The sequence below is a fragment of the Mercenaria mercenaria genome, chromosome 3 (assembly GCF_021730395.1).
Source record: "Mercenaria mercenaria strain notata chromosome 3, MADL_Memer_1, whole genome shotgun sequence".
NCBI classification, from domain to species: domain Eukaryota; kingdom Metazoa; phylum Mollusca; class Bivalvia; order Venerida; family Veneridae; genus Mercenaria; species Mercenaria mercenaria.
In genome coordinates, this window is record NC_069363.1 from 3,862,043 (window position 1) to 3,878,808 (window position 16,766).

Consider the following 16,766-nt stretch of genomic DNA (forward strand, 5'->3'; position numbering starts at 1 on the left):
GGATAAATGTCCATCAATATAAAGTAGGTCAAGTAAATCAATGCATTTTCAAAAACAGAAATATTGTTAACAATAATTTCGTCCGGAAACGGAAGCCATATGATATATTGCAAATCAAACATATATATTGAGTGTATGACATTTCACTTTTAATACATATTTAGGTAGGATTCTGAAGCTTTCTAAAACGAAAGTAGAATCATATTCGGATTCATTTGGCTTCATCCAAAATGTCAACCAAAAGCCATGTGGGAGAAATTTTTATGCCAGGAGATGTTGTTGACAATCTGAAAGTATCAGAGAAAACTTCAAAAGCAGTCCTTGGTCCGGGACTGAGACAGGAAACAGAAACAATTCTAGTTTCAAAACCAGGGATTCTTAGACACAAAGAGCCAAATATCTACTGGATTGACAGTCACCAAAAAAGAGTAGGCATTAAATTTGTCAGTCCCACTGGCACCAGACCAGAAGTTGAGAAAGAAAATATCATAATAATTTAAAACTAAATATTGCGTTTATGTCATAACCTACCTCTATGTTTCATGTAGACAATGACTGTGAGCGTTGTCCCGGCCATTTCAATTTGCCCATGCAGCCCATGAGCACTATAGACAACTTTTGGGGACAGGTACCCATACCCTCAGGAAGGGAAATTTTTCGTTGTTGTAAGGTAGTTCTGCACTTTTGATAAACCGGAAGTGATGGCGTAACATCATTTATCCGGAAAATGTAGAATATAGCCTGGATTTGGCGTACGGAAATGAAAATAATTGTATCGTAAAAATTAATGAATGGCAACCGCTGTGAGTAAATTTATTACAATGGCACTGTTACTATCTTTCTAAAGTTAAAATATGATATTATAACATTTGACATGTTAAATAATTCAAAATAATGTCTTAAAATTAGCGTGAAATGTGCGGTTCACTTTAATCATGGTCAGATATCTCAAAAATAAGTACACAGACCTATACAATTTATTTCACTGTATTAAAGGCCATTTGTTTATTTTAAACTGTGAAAAGTTTCGTTAAAATCTACATTTTAGAAAAAAATCTATTCGCAAAACGTAATGAAAGTTATGATTTTCCCATAGGCTCCAATTATGAAAAGTTAAAATAATTGCGTGCATATCATGAAGTCTAAATTTTTCCAATCAGTCTAGAAAAATAAACAAGCACACAACCCTATCTTTTCTAATTGCTGGTTTTTCTATGTATTATTCTGAAGTTTTGAAAAATCAGAGTGTAATCAAATTCTACATTCTAGAAAAAATTTCGATCCAAACATGCAGAATTACCTTAAGACAGAAAGGGGAATTTTAGCCATATCAGTATGTTACTACTTTTCACACTTATTAATACTGTTTTCAATCATTTCTATCAAATGTACACTTACCAATACTGTTTTTAATCATTTCTAACAAATGTTACTATATTTCAGCAGTAACCTTCCTTAGAGGCACTATAATTTATAACCACTTGAAGAGAGTTTATTTTTATTTTTGTTTTCGAGGGGAATTTTCTTCTAAAAAAGGGAAAAAAGACATACCCAGTACTGTTTTATGAGGGGAATGTGGCCCATATTCGGCTCCAAAAACGGCCAAGCAAGTGCCCTGCAGTCAGAGAATATTAAATTAACTGTTTTCAGTTACATGCTAGATCAGAGATTTTACCCAATGTCCTATAACAAGTTATTTAGCGTAAGTAGATCGCATAAATATTTCACCACGTAACTTCAACAATTAAAATGTCAACAGAATGTTGACAATTTTCTCAAGTATATTTGCACCTAGAGAATGACTCAAATGAGATTGCTGTTTAAAACTCTTAACAATTGATTCAATCGTAAATCTGATGTGTAAAAAATATTATGTATTTAAATTATAATAATGCAATTTAAAAAAAAAAGGCCAACAACAAATTTACATTTAGTGGCAAACACTGCTTTGAAACTGGTTCTGACTCAAAAATTTCAGAAAAAAATACAGAAAAAACACCCTAGGTTTAACACACTTGAATGGTGAAGCACAAAGCAATATGATAAAAATTATTTTCAGGCAACAGTTTACAGTTACGACTTACTAATTTTGTCAAAATATGTCATAAAATCTTTGATCTAAATGTGGATAATGGCGGACTAACGTACAACATACGCTTCAATTGGACGACAAGATAAACTATGATTAATGCCGTATTCCAGTCCCCATAATATATAGTCGTTCCAGTTATCGCAGAGAAATTGCACGTGCGCATACATATAATTCTTATGCTTTTGTCAACATTTTATATTTTTCTGGCAAAAGCAACCCTTCAGGACATCCAGTTTAGACAACAGCTGATCAATGTAAATTTCATGTCTGATTATTTTTCTGGAGTTATGGCCTGCTTTTTGGACTTTGAAACATCACAACATCTAATAGTAGAACATCGTGTAGGCCCCTACTCATTTCTTCCTACAGTTTCCATCCATTTGAATCGAAACTTTGTATGGTATAATACATCAGCAACATAAACTAAAAATGTGTACAAAATGTAGATTATGGGGATTGACATGTCAGATAATTTTTCTTGAGTTATGGACTTCTTGTTCTTGTCTGTCATATAACTTTTGCATGATAGAAAAATATTCAAATAATTAAGTGCAAAATTTTCACCATAACAAGATGATATATCATTGAATCATTTAAAGGTGAAATAAATATGTACTTTAGAAATGAAATAAATTTTTTCGGTGTTCATGCAAAATGAACGACAGAATAGGATTGGCAAAGCTATGAATTGCACTAGCGATTCAGGTATAATTTGCCAATCCTATTCTGTCGTTCATTTCGCATGAACATCAAAAAAAATATAATCATTTCATTTCTTATATTTACATAATATTTCCTTTCCATTTGTAAACAAGATTATATTATAAATTGCACATTTTGTTGCTTTTAAAGGTCCAATACTAAGGAAAGTGAACATTTAAATTTCTTTTAAAAAGCACAGAAACTATTTCATTTTATTGGAAAATGAAAGTTGGTATGTAGAAATTCGAAATAAATCGCAGTATATGTACAATTATTTTTCTATGAAGTATGAAGAAAGTTAAAAAGACCTGGGGGGTCATTCTGTTGATTCATTGAAATTTCAACATAATACACATACATTTCTTTGAGTTCCAAAGACCTTCTGTAAATTTTGACCTGCCAATCTTCTTTATTTAGTGTCTTGCAGAAGTCTATGCACTGGCTATGAAAAAAATTGCCAACTCACTTTCCCTTAGTAATGGACCTTTAACGTTAAAATCAGCTTCCCAGCCATTCTGTTCTTCAGACGGAACAACTGCAACGTCATCTAAGGAACTTTCTCCCTGTCAGTGACTATATGCGGACATCGTCCAAACAGCAGCCTGTTCTCACTAAGCAGCGTTCAGTGACGTAACTTTCGCACATTTATCCTTTTACAGTTCAAGATGAACGTCATATTTTTCAAAAGAACAGAGCAAATATAAATAATATATAATCATTTATTTTCCTGTTCATAACAATAATATTGTAAAAGTGTCTTTTCTCACAGGACTCACAACTCTTTGTCCTAACATCACATAGCAGGAAAATATATATCCATATAATGGATACATTTCTAGTTTCAGTATGCATTATGACTAAGTTTCCATTGCCAAACTCAGCATTTTATGTGAGAAATGTGCAATTGAAATGGGCTTCTACTTTTCGGTTCATGACTGTGGTCTACATTATACATTAGGATAGTGTCTGACATGTACACAGTCTTAGTTTTAATGATATTTTTCTCTTGAATTGTCTGATGCCTGTGGTCAGGTTTTAAAAAGTGGTATACTTGGAGATACTAGACATGTTACAAACATACACTAATAGCAGGGCTTCCACTGGGCCACAGAAAGTTGTAGCCAGTTTTTGAGAGAAACTGCCAAATTGAAGCTGAATTGCTGAAATTCTTAATAAATAAAATTTTTCTTGCCACTTTCAAAAATCTGTAGCCAGTTCTTTGAGTTTGTAGCATTTGGCTACATTTGGGAATGGCAGAGGAGGCCCTGCCATTTTTATTAATACCGGTAACTCCAAACATTCTGAAAAACAAAATACATTGATACGACCATGGTCTGTCAAAGAAAGAATAGCAGTAGAGATGGAAAATCATTGTAGAGAGGTTGAGGTCACAGTGACATCTAGACTGAAAAGGGTTTTCCCACAGTAACTAAAAGATTGTTTTAGCCTAGTGTCATTGATCTCATAAATAGTTGTGTGTGGTCAGTAGATGATTCCTGTCATTTTTAGCATCAGTAAGTGAAAGGTCCAGATTACATTAACCACAAGAATGAAAACTTTCTGCTTAACAACTAAACAACAGTAAGTCTTGTGTGGTAATGTCTAATGCTTTTTAGTCATCTTAGAAGGAATCTGCGTTTTATAAGCAGTTCTTGTTTCAGTATGTCCCAGTGAGAGGAGAATCGGTGATTGGCATTGTCACAAACAAAGGTGGTGATGTTTTCCGTGTAGATATTGGTGGGAGTGAGATGGGATCTTTGTCATATTTATCATTTGAAGGAGCGACAAAAAGAAACAGACCAGATGTCAAAGTAAGTGATAAATTCTCAAACATTTTTAAAGATGCATGCTTCTTGGAAAAAACTGCATAGCTTGTAAACTCATAAAACCAAAAGACACAGTAAAAATCTACTCAACAGGAAATTCCTTCAAAATGAAAGGGTCATACGACTGCTCAACAAGTAGCATAATATACTTAATCTCATGCCAAAAATGCGGCATTCAGTATGTGGGACAATCAGGGAACACAATAAGAGAATGCCTATATGGCCACTGCAATGACATACGGACACAAAATGACGTCAAACCGGTATCACAACATTTTTCCGCCAACGGACACGACATAAACGACGTCAACATCACGGTTCTCCTGACAACACCAAAGAATACAAATAATCGCCTTAGAACTGAAGAAACCATAATAGAAATCTTCAAAACAAAATCGCCAAAGGGACTTAATCTGATTCAATGATGGAAGAAGAAACTAAGATGAAAAGAACTTACACTAAACAGATGCCTACTCCACCAGAATCTTACACAGAATTTTCCAGAAACCTCTGCCAGTGCAAGAAATGCAACACGTTCATGAAAGGGTCTCTATCTAATATGAACAGACACTACAGAACCCATGAAAAAACAGTTACACTTTGTTTGTTACTACTGTCAGCTAAAATACACTACACTATACGATTTACGACGACAATGCAGAAATACGCACAGCATAGAAATGAAATGTTTCCAAACAACTAAAAAAAGAGTCATAGAAAAAGACGACGCTAAATCGATTTTACCTTGGATACCTCCGTTTGAAAACAAACCAGCAAAAATTCCTAAATTCCGCATAGTAGAGGGCCAGAAAAAGTGGTTTGCAAATAAATTCAAGCTGTCCCTAGGCTGCGAAAAAATCTACAAAGAGATGTCAGTGGGTGCACCTTGTCACCCTTACCATTATCGCCATACCGATCAGGCAGTAACTCATCAACGCCACAGGATACAGAGGAATGTGACAGTAACATATCTATCTGCCAGGATGAAAGAGACAGTTTCACAAACACCCGAGAAACAGACATCTACATATATTCAGTCTATAGCATTTTCCAAACAAACAAATAAGTAAGACAGTTTTATAACCTCTGACAAACATTTATCCTTATATTTATTAAAAATGTACATGTTTATATACAATGAAATCAACAGTAAAAACTCTGACTATATTTCTATAAATAGGTCAAGTAACGTGACACTAAAAAAACGCAGAAATTATACTTCAGTCAACTATTTTTTAAATCTGTACCCTGATGAAGACTATTGAATAGTTGAAACGTCGGTATTATAATAAAATTATTGAAACCTGACCCATGTGTGTTCCATATACCTTATTCTTGTTATAAAATAAATTCTGTTTAATTAAACTAAGTGTATTTGTTACTGAGGATTTGATTTCCAGGATTGGCATAACCGCAAAGTCTGCAAAATTTAGTCCCTCATGAATATTGATGATTTTACAGTATAATTTACAGGTTTAATGATTTTTGTCCAGAACTCCCTAAATCATTTTCTTTTTATGCCCCCCTTCGAAGAAGGAGGGGTATATTGTTTTGCAGATGTTGGTCAGTCGGTCGGTCAGTCTGTCTGTTGGTCGGTCGGTATGTAACCAATCCGTTTCCGGATGATAACTCAAGAACGCTTGGGACTAATATCATGAAAGTTGATAGGATGGTTGGTCCTTACCAGCAGATGACCCCTATTGATTTTGATGTCAGTAGGTCAAAGGTCAAGGTCACAGTGATCCTGAACAGTTAAAGGGTTTCCAGATGATAACACAAGAAGGCTTGGGGCTAGGATCACGAAAGTTGATTGGGAGGTTGGTCATGACTAGCAGATTTTGAGGTTAGTAGGCCAAAGATCAAGTACATCATGGCCCAGAACAGTAAAACCGTTTCCAGATGATAACTTGAGAATGCTTGGGCCTAGGATCATGAAACTTAATAGGGAGGCTGATCATGGCCAGCATATAATCCCTATTGATTTTGAGTTCAGTAGGTCAGAGGTCAAGGTCACAGTGACCTGGAACAGTTTAAATGTGTCCGGACCATAATTTGAGAATGCTTGGGCTTAGGATCACAAAACTTCATAAGGAAGTTGATCATGACCAGCATATGACCCTTATTGATTTTGAGGTCAGTAGGTCAAAGGTCAAGGTCACAGTGATCCAGAACAGTTTAATGGTTTCCGGACGATATCTCAAGAATGCTTGAGCCTAGGATCATGCAACTTAATAGGAGGTTTATCATGACTAGCAGATGACCCTTATTGATTTTGAGGTCAATAGGTCAAAGGTCAAGGTCACTTTGACCAAGAACAATAGAACTTTTATGCACAGTGACCAAATAATTTCTGTTCCTTGTGCAATTACTGAATGCATCAAGGGGGGCATTTCTTGTTCTACAAGCTCTTATTACACTTTAGTTGTTATTTCTTTCAAATGAAGGTAGTACTATTTTCTAGTACTATTTATAAGTTTAAAAAATTTGACATAAATCTGAAGGTGTCTATTCATGGTCTAAAACTTTAAGGATTTTACAAGTTGGTTAAGTCCACCCAAATTGCCTAATACTTGTATATGTCAAGATCTGCTTTCTGGTGTCTTATCAACAAGTTCAAACTCTTTAGACCCTGATCTTATCATGGATAGAACCAACCTTTACTAACAGTAGCAAATAGTTTTGAACTGTGATTTCTATCTGTCAAGAACCTTTTACTGAAACATTTAGCTCAGCTATTGGAAGTTGTACACTCTCTAGCTTCACTATAACCATAATGGCATTGCATTGAGATTTTGTGGAAAGCATATCTTCACGTAATGTTTGGTCTTGGTAAGGGGCAGACATTTGATTTGAATTTAGGGTCAGGTATCCTAAAGGTCAAGGTTACTGGATTCAAAATTGTAATGATGCTGGTTAGTTTTATGGCAAGCTTTTCAATTTTCTTCTTATCTACTGTCCTTGTAGTTATCAAACCTGACATGACTGATTTTAAGTATGGGCAGGCATCTTTTGGTTTAGAGTTGTGTATCGTAATCATCAGGGTCCCTGGGTTCAGATTTTTAATTGTGTTTGTTAAAGTGTTATGGAAAGCTTCTCAATTTCATACTGTTTCTTAATCTGGTATCTCTCATACCACCTTCTTAGCTTGACTATTCAAAGAATAGGTAGAGCTATTGGACTCACCCATGCGACAGCGTCGGTGTCCCAATTTGGTTTTAATATATTAAGTATTTGTTATGTAAGCTTGTTTCTCAGAAACCACTTGTGGGAATGGATTGAAACTTCACACACTTATTTACTGTGTAGAACTGACTAACATTGCACAGGTTCCATAAATCTGTTTTGCTTTTTTTTTTTATAGAATTATGCCCGTTTCAACTTACATTTGTTCAATTGCCAAGGCTGTTGAATAGTCAACCATTGCTGTCCAGTAACAGCTGTTGTTTTTTTTTTTTTTATTACATTTTGCAGTTTAACTTATCTCATATTGTTTCTTAGATTCTGTCATACTTCCCAGCCTCAACCTACTCACCCCATTTCTATTTCACCTCCTGTAGTATCCATCAAAACCCTCTCCTCTAACCATAATCATAAACTATTAATCAGTTCTCCCATTAGTAAGTAACAATTTTACCTGATGGATTAGAAAAGGAGGACGCCTGTCTAAGGCTGATGGTCTGGAGTAAATAATTGCCGCATTCAGGGTTTGAACTTATGACCTCTTGACTTTTAGTCCTGTTATTTGCATACTGAGCTGTAGACTGACTGAGCCAGGCTAACTGAGCTGACTTTTCTAGTGATGGAAAAATGTTGTATTTTTTTCAGGTTGGTGATATAGTTTATGCCAAGCTGTTGATGGCAATGAAAGACATGGAACCTGAGTTAGTTTGTATAGATAGTACTGGACGTAGTGCAGGGATGGGGGTGATTGGGCGTGATGGAGGGTTTTTACACTGCTGCTCTCTTAATCTGATAAGGAAGTAAGTTTGTTTGTGTTATAAGGAAGGAGGAAAGTAAGTTTTTATCTCATAATAGATAGGATCTTTTATAAGTTTTAGGTATATTAAAGTAAGGAAGTTTCTACTTCACATAATTATGAGTCTTAATATACATTATATCATTATGTGGGCAGCCAGAGTTTAAAATTTACATTTATTCACTAGCTTGGAAGAAATGAGAATTTGGCACTAGCTACAACATAAAGTGAAAAAGTCAAGTGATGGGTAGCTAATATATGTTTTATTTTCGACAGAAGGTAATAATAATTCAGGTTGTATTCAAGTTTATAAACCCAAGTTTTTTGTTAGCTGCACAATGCAGATAAAATGTTTTCAGTATGTTTACTGTCTTATCCTACAGTATCTGTTAACTATATACATTTTAACAACTTGTACAAATCTGTTTAAAGTTGCTTTTATAAACTTTCATTAAAATGCAGGTACCGGGTACATTTTTAGCTCACCTGAGCCAAAGGCTCATGGTGAGCTTTTGTGACCGCTCAATGTCAGTCGTCCGTCGTGTGTCATGTGATGTGTGTCCGTCAACATTTTCTAAAAAATCTTCTTCTTGAAAACCACTGGGCAGAATTACACCAAACTTCACAGGAATGATCCTTGGGTGGCCCCCTTTCAAAATTGTTCAAAGACTTGAATTCCATGCTAAACTCTTGTTGCCATGGCAATCAAAAGGAAAAACTTTAAAAATCTTCTTGTCCAAAACCGCAAGCAGTAGAGCCTTGATATTTGGCATGTGACATTATCTAATGGTCCTCTATGAAGATTGTTCAAATTGTGCCCCTGGGGTGAAAAGAGGCCCCGCCCGGGAGGGGGGGTGGGTCCCAACTTTACATCGACTTGTATAGGAAAAAACTTTGAAAATCTTCTTGTCTGAAACTGCAAGACCTACCGGTAGGCCATTGATATTTGGTATAAAGCATTGCCTTGTGGTCCTCTATCAAGATTGTTCAAATTACGCCCCTGGGGTGAATAGAGGCCCTGCCTCAGGGGGACTTAAGTTTTACATAGACTTATATAGGAAAAAACTTCAAAAATCTTCTTGCCTGAAACTGCAAGGCCTAGGCTTTTGATATTTGATATGTTTCATTGCCTTGTGTTCCTCTACCAAAATTGTTCAAATTATGCCCCTGGGGTGAAAAGAGGCCCTGCCCTGGGGGTCCCAAATTTAACATAGACTTATATAGGAAAAAAAATAAAATCTTCTTTTCTGAAAGTTTAAGGCCTAGGCCTTTGATATTTGGTATGTAGCATTGCCTAGTGGATCTCTAGCAAGATTGCTCAAATTATGCCCCTGGGGTGAAAAGAGACCCCGCCCCGACTTGTTATGTGAGTTATATAGGAATAAATACTTCAAAAATTATCAGATCATATTTTCTAGACTGTTTAATTATATTTACCTGATGACCCTAAGTGACTAGGAGTCACTTGACTTGACCTTGACCTACTGACCTACTTTCGTGTTTTTTAAGATACAGCCTTGAAATTTGGATGACATGTACAGTTTTGCATACCAATCTCAAAACTGACTTTCAGCGACAATGAATTTGACCTACTTACCTACTTTCTAATATTTTTACATCAGTTTGCCATTTGAAACATGTGGCTCATATTACCCAGGTGAGCGATTCAGGGTCGTCATGACCCTCTTGTTTGTACTTCTGACATTTTATGAAACTCAAATGAAACTGTAAATTAAATTTTGATACAAATGTATTTATAGAACTTCTTATTCACATTATTTCAAAGAAAACAAAACATTAAATTGAAAGTAAGTGATCAGTCATTTTCTGGTTGTTGTTAAATAATATACACTGAATGGTTTGGCAGTCAATAGTGAAGGTCCAAGGGGTGATAATTTTGATTATTGACCAGCAAGCCATTCAATAAGTGTTATATTACCCGACATTAGAAAAGAATTTCAAGGTTTTTCCCTAAATAGTTTACCTAAGGCTTAGCCCAACAAACCCATATTTGGTTACAGACTGGTCAATAACACAAACTATGGACCTGCAGGTTATATAAGAAGTCATGCTATAAAATAGGGTTAATATAATAGTACTTTGATCTGCAATGTTGTATTCAGCTTGAGTGGATTTTTCCAGGCCTGTATCCCACAAGGTTTTTCCAGGCCTGTATCCCACGAGGTGCTTGCACCGAGTGTGATCAAGCCTGGTAAAATTCACAAGAGCCGAATTTATCCTTGCAGATCAAGGTACTGCTTTAATGACCTTTTATTATATACATTGAATATTTTTCCGTATTCGATGCGAGTTGAATACAGGGTTTTGTATTTGTTAGTGAAATACATGTTGTATCTCAGACAGAAAATTCGTAGGTATATAACAATACTATTTATGTATACATGCATTTTTTACAGGATTTTATCAACAGACTGCCCACTTCTGAAGCTTCTAGGTAAGAACATGCCATTCGAGATTACAGTAGGAATGAACGGGAGGATCTGGGTACGAGCCCGAACAAACACACAAACTGTCACTGTCATCAATGCAATATCTGCATCAGAGTACATGGACAATACACAGATTGTAGCAATGTGTAAAAAACTTTCTGAGGCATTCATTGAAGTGGACTGATTTATTATTGAAAAATTAAATAATTTGTCAGAGGCTTTCGTAATTATGAAGTGACAGATGTAGTTACGCAAGGTAATGTGAAAAAACAAGTTACGGGACACAGAGTGATGTTGCAAGACCATTGCACAATAGTTGTTGAGGAATATGTATCCATTTATATGAAAATATGATGTATAACATATCGACATTTTATTTTGTGCTAGCCTAGTGAAATGTTCTTACTGGATTAAGGTTACTTAGTCATGCGTGCAAACGATGACATAAGTACTTTCCCTAATCAGTACAGAGGATTGACAATGTTCCTGTGCAGAGGTTGTAGTACTTTAGTTCAGAGAGATACTTGTAATTTAGCTGGTGTTTTCAGCATTGCATGGTGATGCTCATTTTTCTGTTGGATATTCAAGAATTAACTACATTTTGTATATTAATTTTTATGATAAAATGAAGTAAAGTGTAGGACTGAAGTGCTGATTATATATGAGCTGGGGCTGATTCTAACATTTTTTAGCAATTGTACATAAATGTAGTTGGAATTTTTCATATTTTTTGCTTTCTCAAACCAGGTTTAGCTTTATTGTTTAAAGAATAGGTAGAGCTATTGCTCTTGCCCTTTTGTTAATGTTGTCATAGCAATCTGTTGAGTTTTTGTAAGCTTTGACATCTCGTTATCAACTAGTGGTAACCATATTTGAGTTTAACTTCAGACGCTACTGATTTGTTTACAGTGATAATCTGATATGCAAAGCACAGGTTTTATAGCTTTACTTTTTAGCTCACCTGAGCAATGCTCAGGTGAGTTTTTGTGATCGCTCGATGTACGGCGTCTGCCTGTCATCTATCGTCTGTCGTCTGTCAACATTTAGCTTGTGTATGCGATAGAGGCTGTATTTTTCAACTGATCTTCATGAAATTTGGTCAGAATGATTATCTTGATGAAATCAAGGCCAAGTTCGAAACTGGGTCATCTGGGGTCAAAAACTAGGTCATTAGGTCAAATCAAAGAAAAACCTTGTGTATGCGATAGAGGCTGTATTTTTCAATTAATCTTCATGAATTTTGGTCAGAATGATTACCTTGATGAAGTCTAGGCAAAGTTCGAAAATGGTCATCTGGGGTCAAAAACTAAGTCACTAGGTCAAATCAAAGAAAAACCTTGTGTATGCAATAGAGGCTGTATTTTTCAATTAATCTTCATGAATTTTCGTCAGAATGATTACCTTGATGAAATCTAGGCCGAGTTCAAATATGGGTCATCTCGGGTCAAAAACTAGGTCACTAGGTCAAATAAAAGAAAAACCTTGTGTACGCGATAGAGGCTGTATTTTTCAATTAATCTTCATGAATTTTCGTCAGAATGATTACCTTGATGAAATCTAGGCTGAGTTTGAAAATGGGTCATCTGGGCTCAAAAACTAGGTCACTAGGTCAAATCAAAGAAAAACCTTGTGTATGCAATAGAGGCTGTATTTTTCAATTGATCTTCATGAAATTTGGTCAGAATGATAGCCTTGATGAAATCTAGGTCAAGTTTGAATATGGGTCATCTTGAGTCAAAAACTAGGTCACTAGGTCAAATCAAAGAAAATATTTACTTATACTCAATATTTTTGCTCCAATTTTAATAATAATTGGTCAGAGTATTTTTTTCCATGAAATCGCTAGGTCAAACATGTTTACTCTGTTTAATATGCTGTGTTATGGTGTGTTTCTCAGGTGAGCGACCTAGGGCCATCTTGGCCCTCTTGTTTGAACAAAGTTTTGCCGATATTTATTTGTAACTTAACTTTTTGAAGTTTAATAATAGTAAAACTTTTGTTATCACCCTTTCATCTGCTTCCACATCACAAATATAGTTTTGCATATGAAAGGTCAATTTCACAGTGACCCGGAACACTTAAACGGTTTACGGATGATAACTCCAGAATGCTTGGGCCTAGGATCATGAAACTTTGAAGGGAAGTTGGTCACGACTTGCAGATGACCCCTATTGAGTTGGATGTCAAAGGTCAAAGTCACAGTGACCCTGAACAGTTAAACTGTTTCCTGACAATAATGTGAGAATGCTTGTGCCTAGGATCATGAAACTTAATACGGAGGTTGATCATGACCAGCAGATGACCTCTATTGATTTTGAGGTCAGTAAGTCAAAGGTCAAGGTCCCATTGACCCAGAACACTAGAATTATTTTCCCCAATAACTAGTGAATGCTTTGGTTTAAGGTTACATTTGATACGGATATCACTTATGACTGGTAAATGACCCATAATTATTGATTTAGGTCAGTACATCAAACGTCAGTGCACAGTGACCAAATGTTTTCTGTTTCTTATACAGTTATGAAAGCATCAAGGGGGGCACTTCATGTTCTACAAGCTCATGTTAACAGAAGTTTTGTGTGTAAGCTGTTTTTAGCCCACCATCATCAGATGGTGGGCTATTAAAATCACTCTGCGTCTGTGGTCCGTCCGTCCGTCATTCCGTCCGTCCGTCCGTCCGTTAACAATTTCTCGTTATCGCATCTCCTCAGAAACTACTGGGGGGATTTTGACCAAACTTTGTCAGAATGATGTATTGGTACCCTAGTTGTGTCCCCCTGAAAATCAGACTGGTTCAACAATTTATGAGTGAGTTATGGCCCTTTGTTTATTTCTATATTTTACATAGATTTATATAGGGAAAAACTTTGAAAACCTTCTTGTCCAAAACCACAGAGCCTAGGGCTTTGATATTTGGTTTGAAGCATCATCTAGTGGTCCTCTACCAAGATGATTCAAATTATTTCTCTGGGGTCAAATATGGCCCCGCCCTGGGGGTCACATGGTTTATATAGACTGCATTATATAGGGAAAAACTTTGAATAACCTCTTGTCCAAAACTACAGGGCCTAGGGCTTTGATATTTTGTATGTGACATCATCTAGTGGTCTTCAACTAAGATTGTTCAAATTATACCCCTAGGGTCAAATATGACCCCGCCCTGGGGGTCATATGGTTTACATAGACTTATATAGGGAAAAACTTTGAAAATCTTCTTGTCCAAACCACAAAGCCTAAGGCTTTGATACTGGTAATGTAGCATCATCTAGTGGTTCTCTACCAAGTTTGTTCAAATTATCCCCCTAGGGTCAAAAATGGCCCCGCCCCGGGGGTCACATGGTTCATTATAGACTTATATTGGGAAAAGCTTTTAAAATGTTCTTGTCAATAACTACAACATTCAAGTTTGGACCACATATGTATTTTTGAGTGGCAAGATGAACCTTGACATGAGTTGACCTTGATTTTGACCTAGTGACCTACTTTCACATTTCTGTAGCTACAGCCTTCAAATTTGGACCACATGTATATTTCTGAGTGGCAAGATGAACCTTGACATGAGTTGACCTTGATTTTGACCTAGTGACCTACTTTCACATTTCTGTAGCTACAGCCTTCAAATTTGGACCACCTGCATAGTTTTGTGCACTGGAAAAAACTTTGACCTTGATTTTGACCTAGTGACCTACTTTCACATTTTTGAAGGTACAGGCGTCAGATTTGGACCATATGCATAGTTCCGTGTTTCAAAATGAAATTTGATATTGATTTTGACCTAGTGACCTACTTTCACATTTCTCAAGCTACAGCCTTCAAATTTGGACCACATGCATAGTTTTGTGTACCAAAAAAAACTTTGACCTTCACATTGACCTAGTGACCTACTTTCACATTTTTGAAGGTACAGGCTTCAAATTTGGACCACATGCATAGTTTTGTATTCCGAAATAAAATTTGACCTTGATTTTGACCTAGTGACCTACTTTTACATTTTCAAGCTACAGCCTTCAAATTTGGACCACTTGCATATTTTTGTGTACTGAAATGAACTTTGACCTTTACATTGACCTAGTGACCTACTTTCACATTTTTAAGGTACAGGCTTCAAATTTGGACCACATGCATAGTTTTGTATTCCGAAATAAAATTTGACCTTGATTTTGACCTAGTGACTTCTTTCACATTTCTCAAGCTATAGCCTTCAAATTTGGACCACATGCATAGTTTTGTGTACCGAAATGAACTTTGACCTTTACATTGACCTAGTGACCTACTTTCACATTTTTGAAGGTACAGGCTTAAAATTTGGACCACATGCATAGTTTTGTATTCTGAAATAAAAATTGACATTGATTTTGACCTAGTGACCTACTTTTACATTTCTCAAGCTACAGCCTTCAAATTTGGACCACTTGCATAGCTTTGTGTACTGAAATGAACTTGACCTTAAGATTGACGTAGTGACCTACTTTCACATGTCTGTAGCTACAGGCTTCAAATTTAGACTACATGCATAAGATTGTGTACCGAAACAAACTTTGACCTTGACATTGACCTAGTGACCTACTTTCACATTTCTCAAGCTACAGCTTTCGAATTCGGACCACATGCACAGTGTTGTGTACTGAAATGAAATTTGACCTTGAGCTAGTCAATAAGTCTTGAAATTTGGAACACTCAAAAATGGCACATTGGTGGGCGCCAAGATCACTCTGTGATCTCTTGTTTATAAACTATTATATTTAATATTTTCAAACTCTTCAGAAGTCTTAAGCATCGAGAAATGACCACTCTGAGTCAGATACCGTAAAACCTGGCACAATAATGCTTATAATTACCAACTTAAAAAATTCTGAAAATTTTGGTTAAGTTATTGTTTGTAAGGCAGTATTGTGTGAAAGGTTTTGAAATACATGTAGTTGAGAATTCTAGTTTGTTAAGCTGGTATCTTAATTATCATTGTAAGAGTAAAAAGTTCTATAACTCTTTCTTAAGCAGATTTGTTGCAAGTTTTGTACTTGTTTATGTCATTATATTCATTCATTTTACTTTTATGTGGTATTTGAATTATCAAGCATTCACATTGACAGCCCTTGTTCATTATTTTGAATTTGTTATTTATGATACTTTAAAAGCAGTTACATATTATAACTGCATGTAATTATAAAATGCAGAGTATTAAGTGTCAGTGTTGATTCTTTACTTATCCCAAGGAGAAGGCACTGTGAGATTTTGCATGGCCAAATTCATCTTTTACCTGCTCTGAGAAATTGGAGAGTTGTTAACATTTAGCCCTGGTGAAAGATTTCAGTTGTACAGATAGAGTAATTATGTCTCCCATCACACAGTGGTGTGGGAGACATATTGATAAACTCCAGTCTGTGTGTCTGTCTGTCTGTCACAAACCTTGTCCACACTCAAAGTCAAACATTTTTCATGTGCTCTTCACCATCAACTTTTACAAAATGTTTTTGACCATAAGTAATGGTAATTCAAGGGCCATAACTCCAATACGCCTGGACCGATTTGGCTAGTTATCGAACTTGGCCGAGGTCTTATGGTCAAACACGTTTTGTTTAAGTTTGGTGAAAATCGGATGAAAAATGTTCGACTTAGAGTGCGGACAAGCTTTGTGACAGACAGACACACACACACACAGACAGACACACACACAGACTAGAGTAAATCATTGTCTCCCACACCACTTTGTGGTGGGAGAC

At 35.9% G+C, this 16,766-nt stretch overlaps 1 protein-coding gene and 1 long non-coding RNA gene across 2 annotated transcripts in view; one reads left to right on the forward strand and one right to left on the reverse strand.

The window, feature by feature from the left end:
- Nucleotides 1–16,766, reverse strand: part of LOC128555467 (uncharacterized) — a 238,562-nt gene that overhangs the window by 113,644 nt on the left and 108,152 nt on the right. The window lies entirely within an intron of this gene.
- On the forward strand, nucleotides 15–16,234 carry LOC123525562 (exosome complex component RRP40-like). The gene is made up of 4 exons (XM_045304697.2): nucleotides 15–428; nucleotides 4,456–4,605; nucleotides 8,446–8,600; nucleotides 11,014–16,234. Exons 1-4 carry the CDS (start codon nucleotides 231–233, stop codon nucleotides 11,228–11,230), a joined length of 720 nt encoding a protein of 239 aa, XP_045160632.2. The 5' UTR covers nucleotides 15–230; the 3' UTR covers nucleotides 11,231–16,234.

Excerpts from the sequence above, each read along its gene's own strand:
- LOC123525562 (XM_045304697.2), top strand. The coding sequence starts at position 231 with ATGTCAACCAAAAGCCATGTGGGAGAAATTTTTATGCCAGGAGATGTT. Across the intron at positions 429-4,455 it reads TTGACAGTCACCAAAAAAGA|TATGTCCCAGTGAGAGGAGA; the intron begins GTAGGCATTAAA and ends TTCTTGTTTCAG. Across the intron at positions 4,606-8,445 it reads GAAACAGACCAGATGTCAAA|GTTGGTGATATAGTTTATGC; the intron begins GTAAGTGATAAA and ends TATTTTTTTCAG.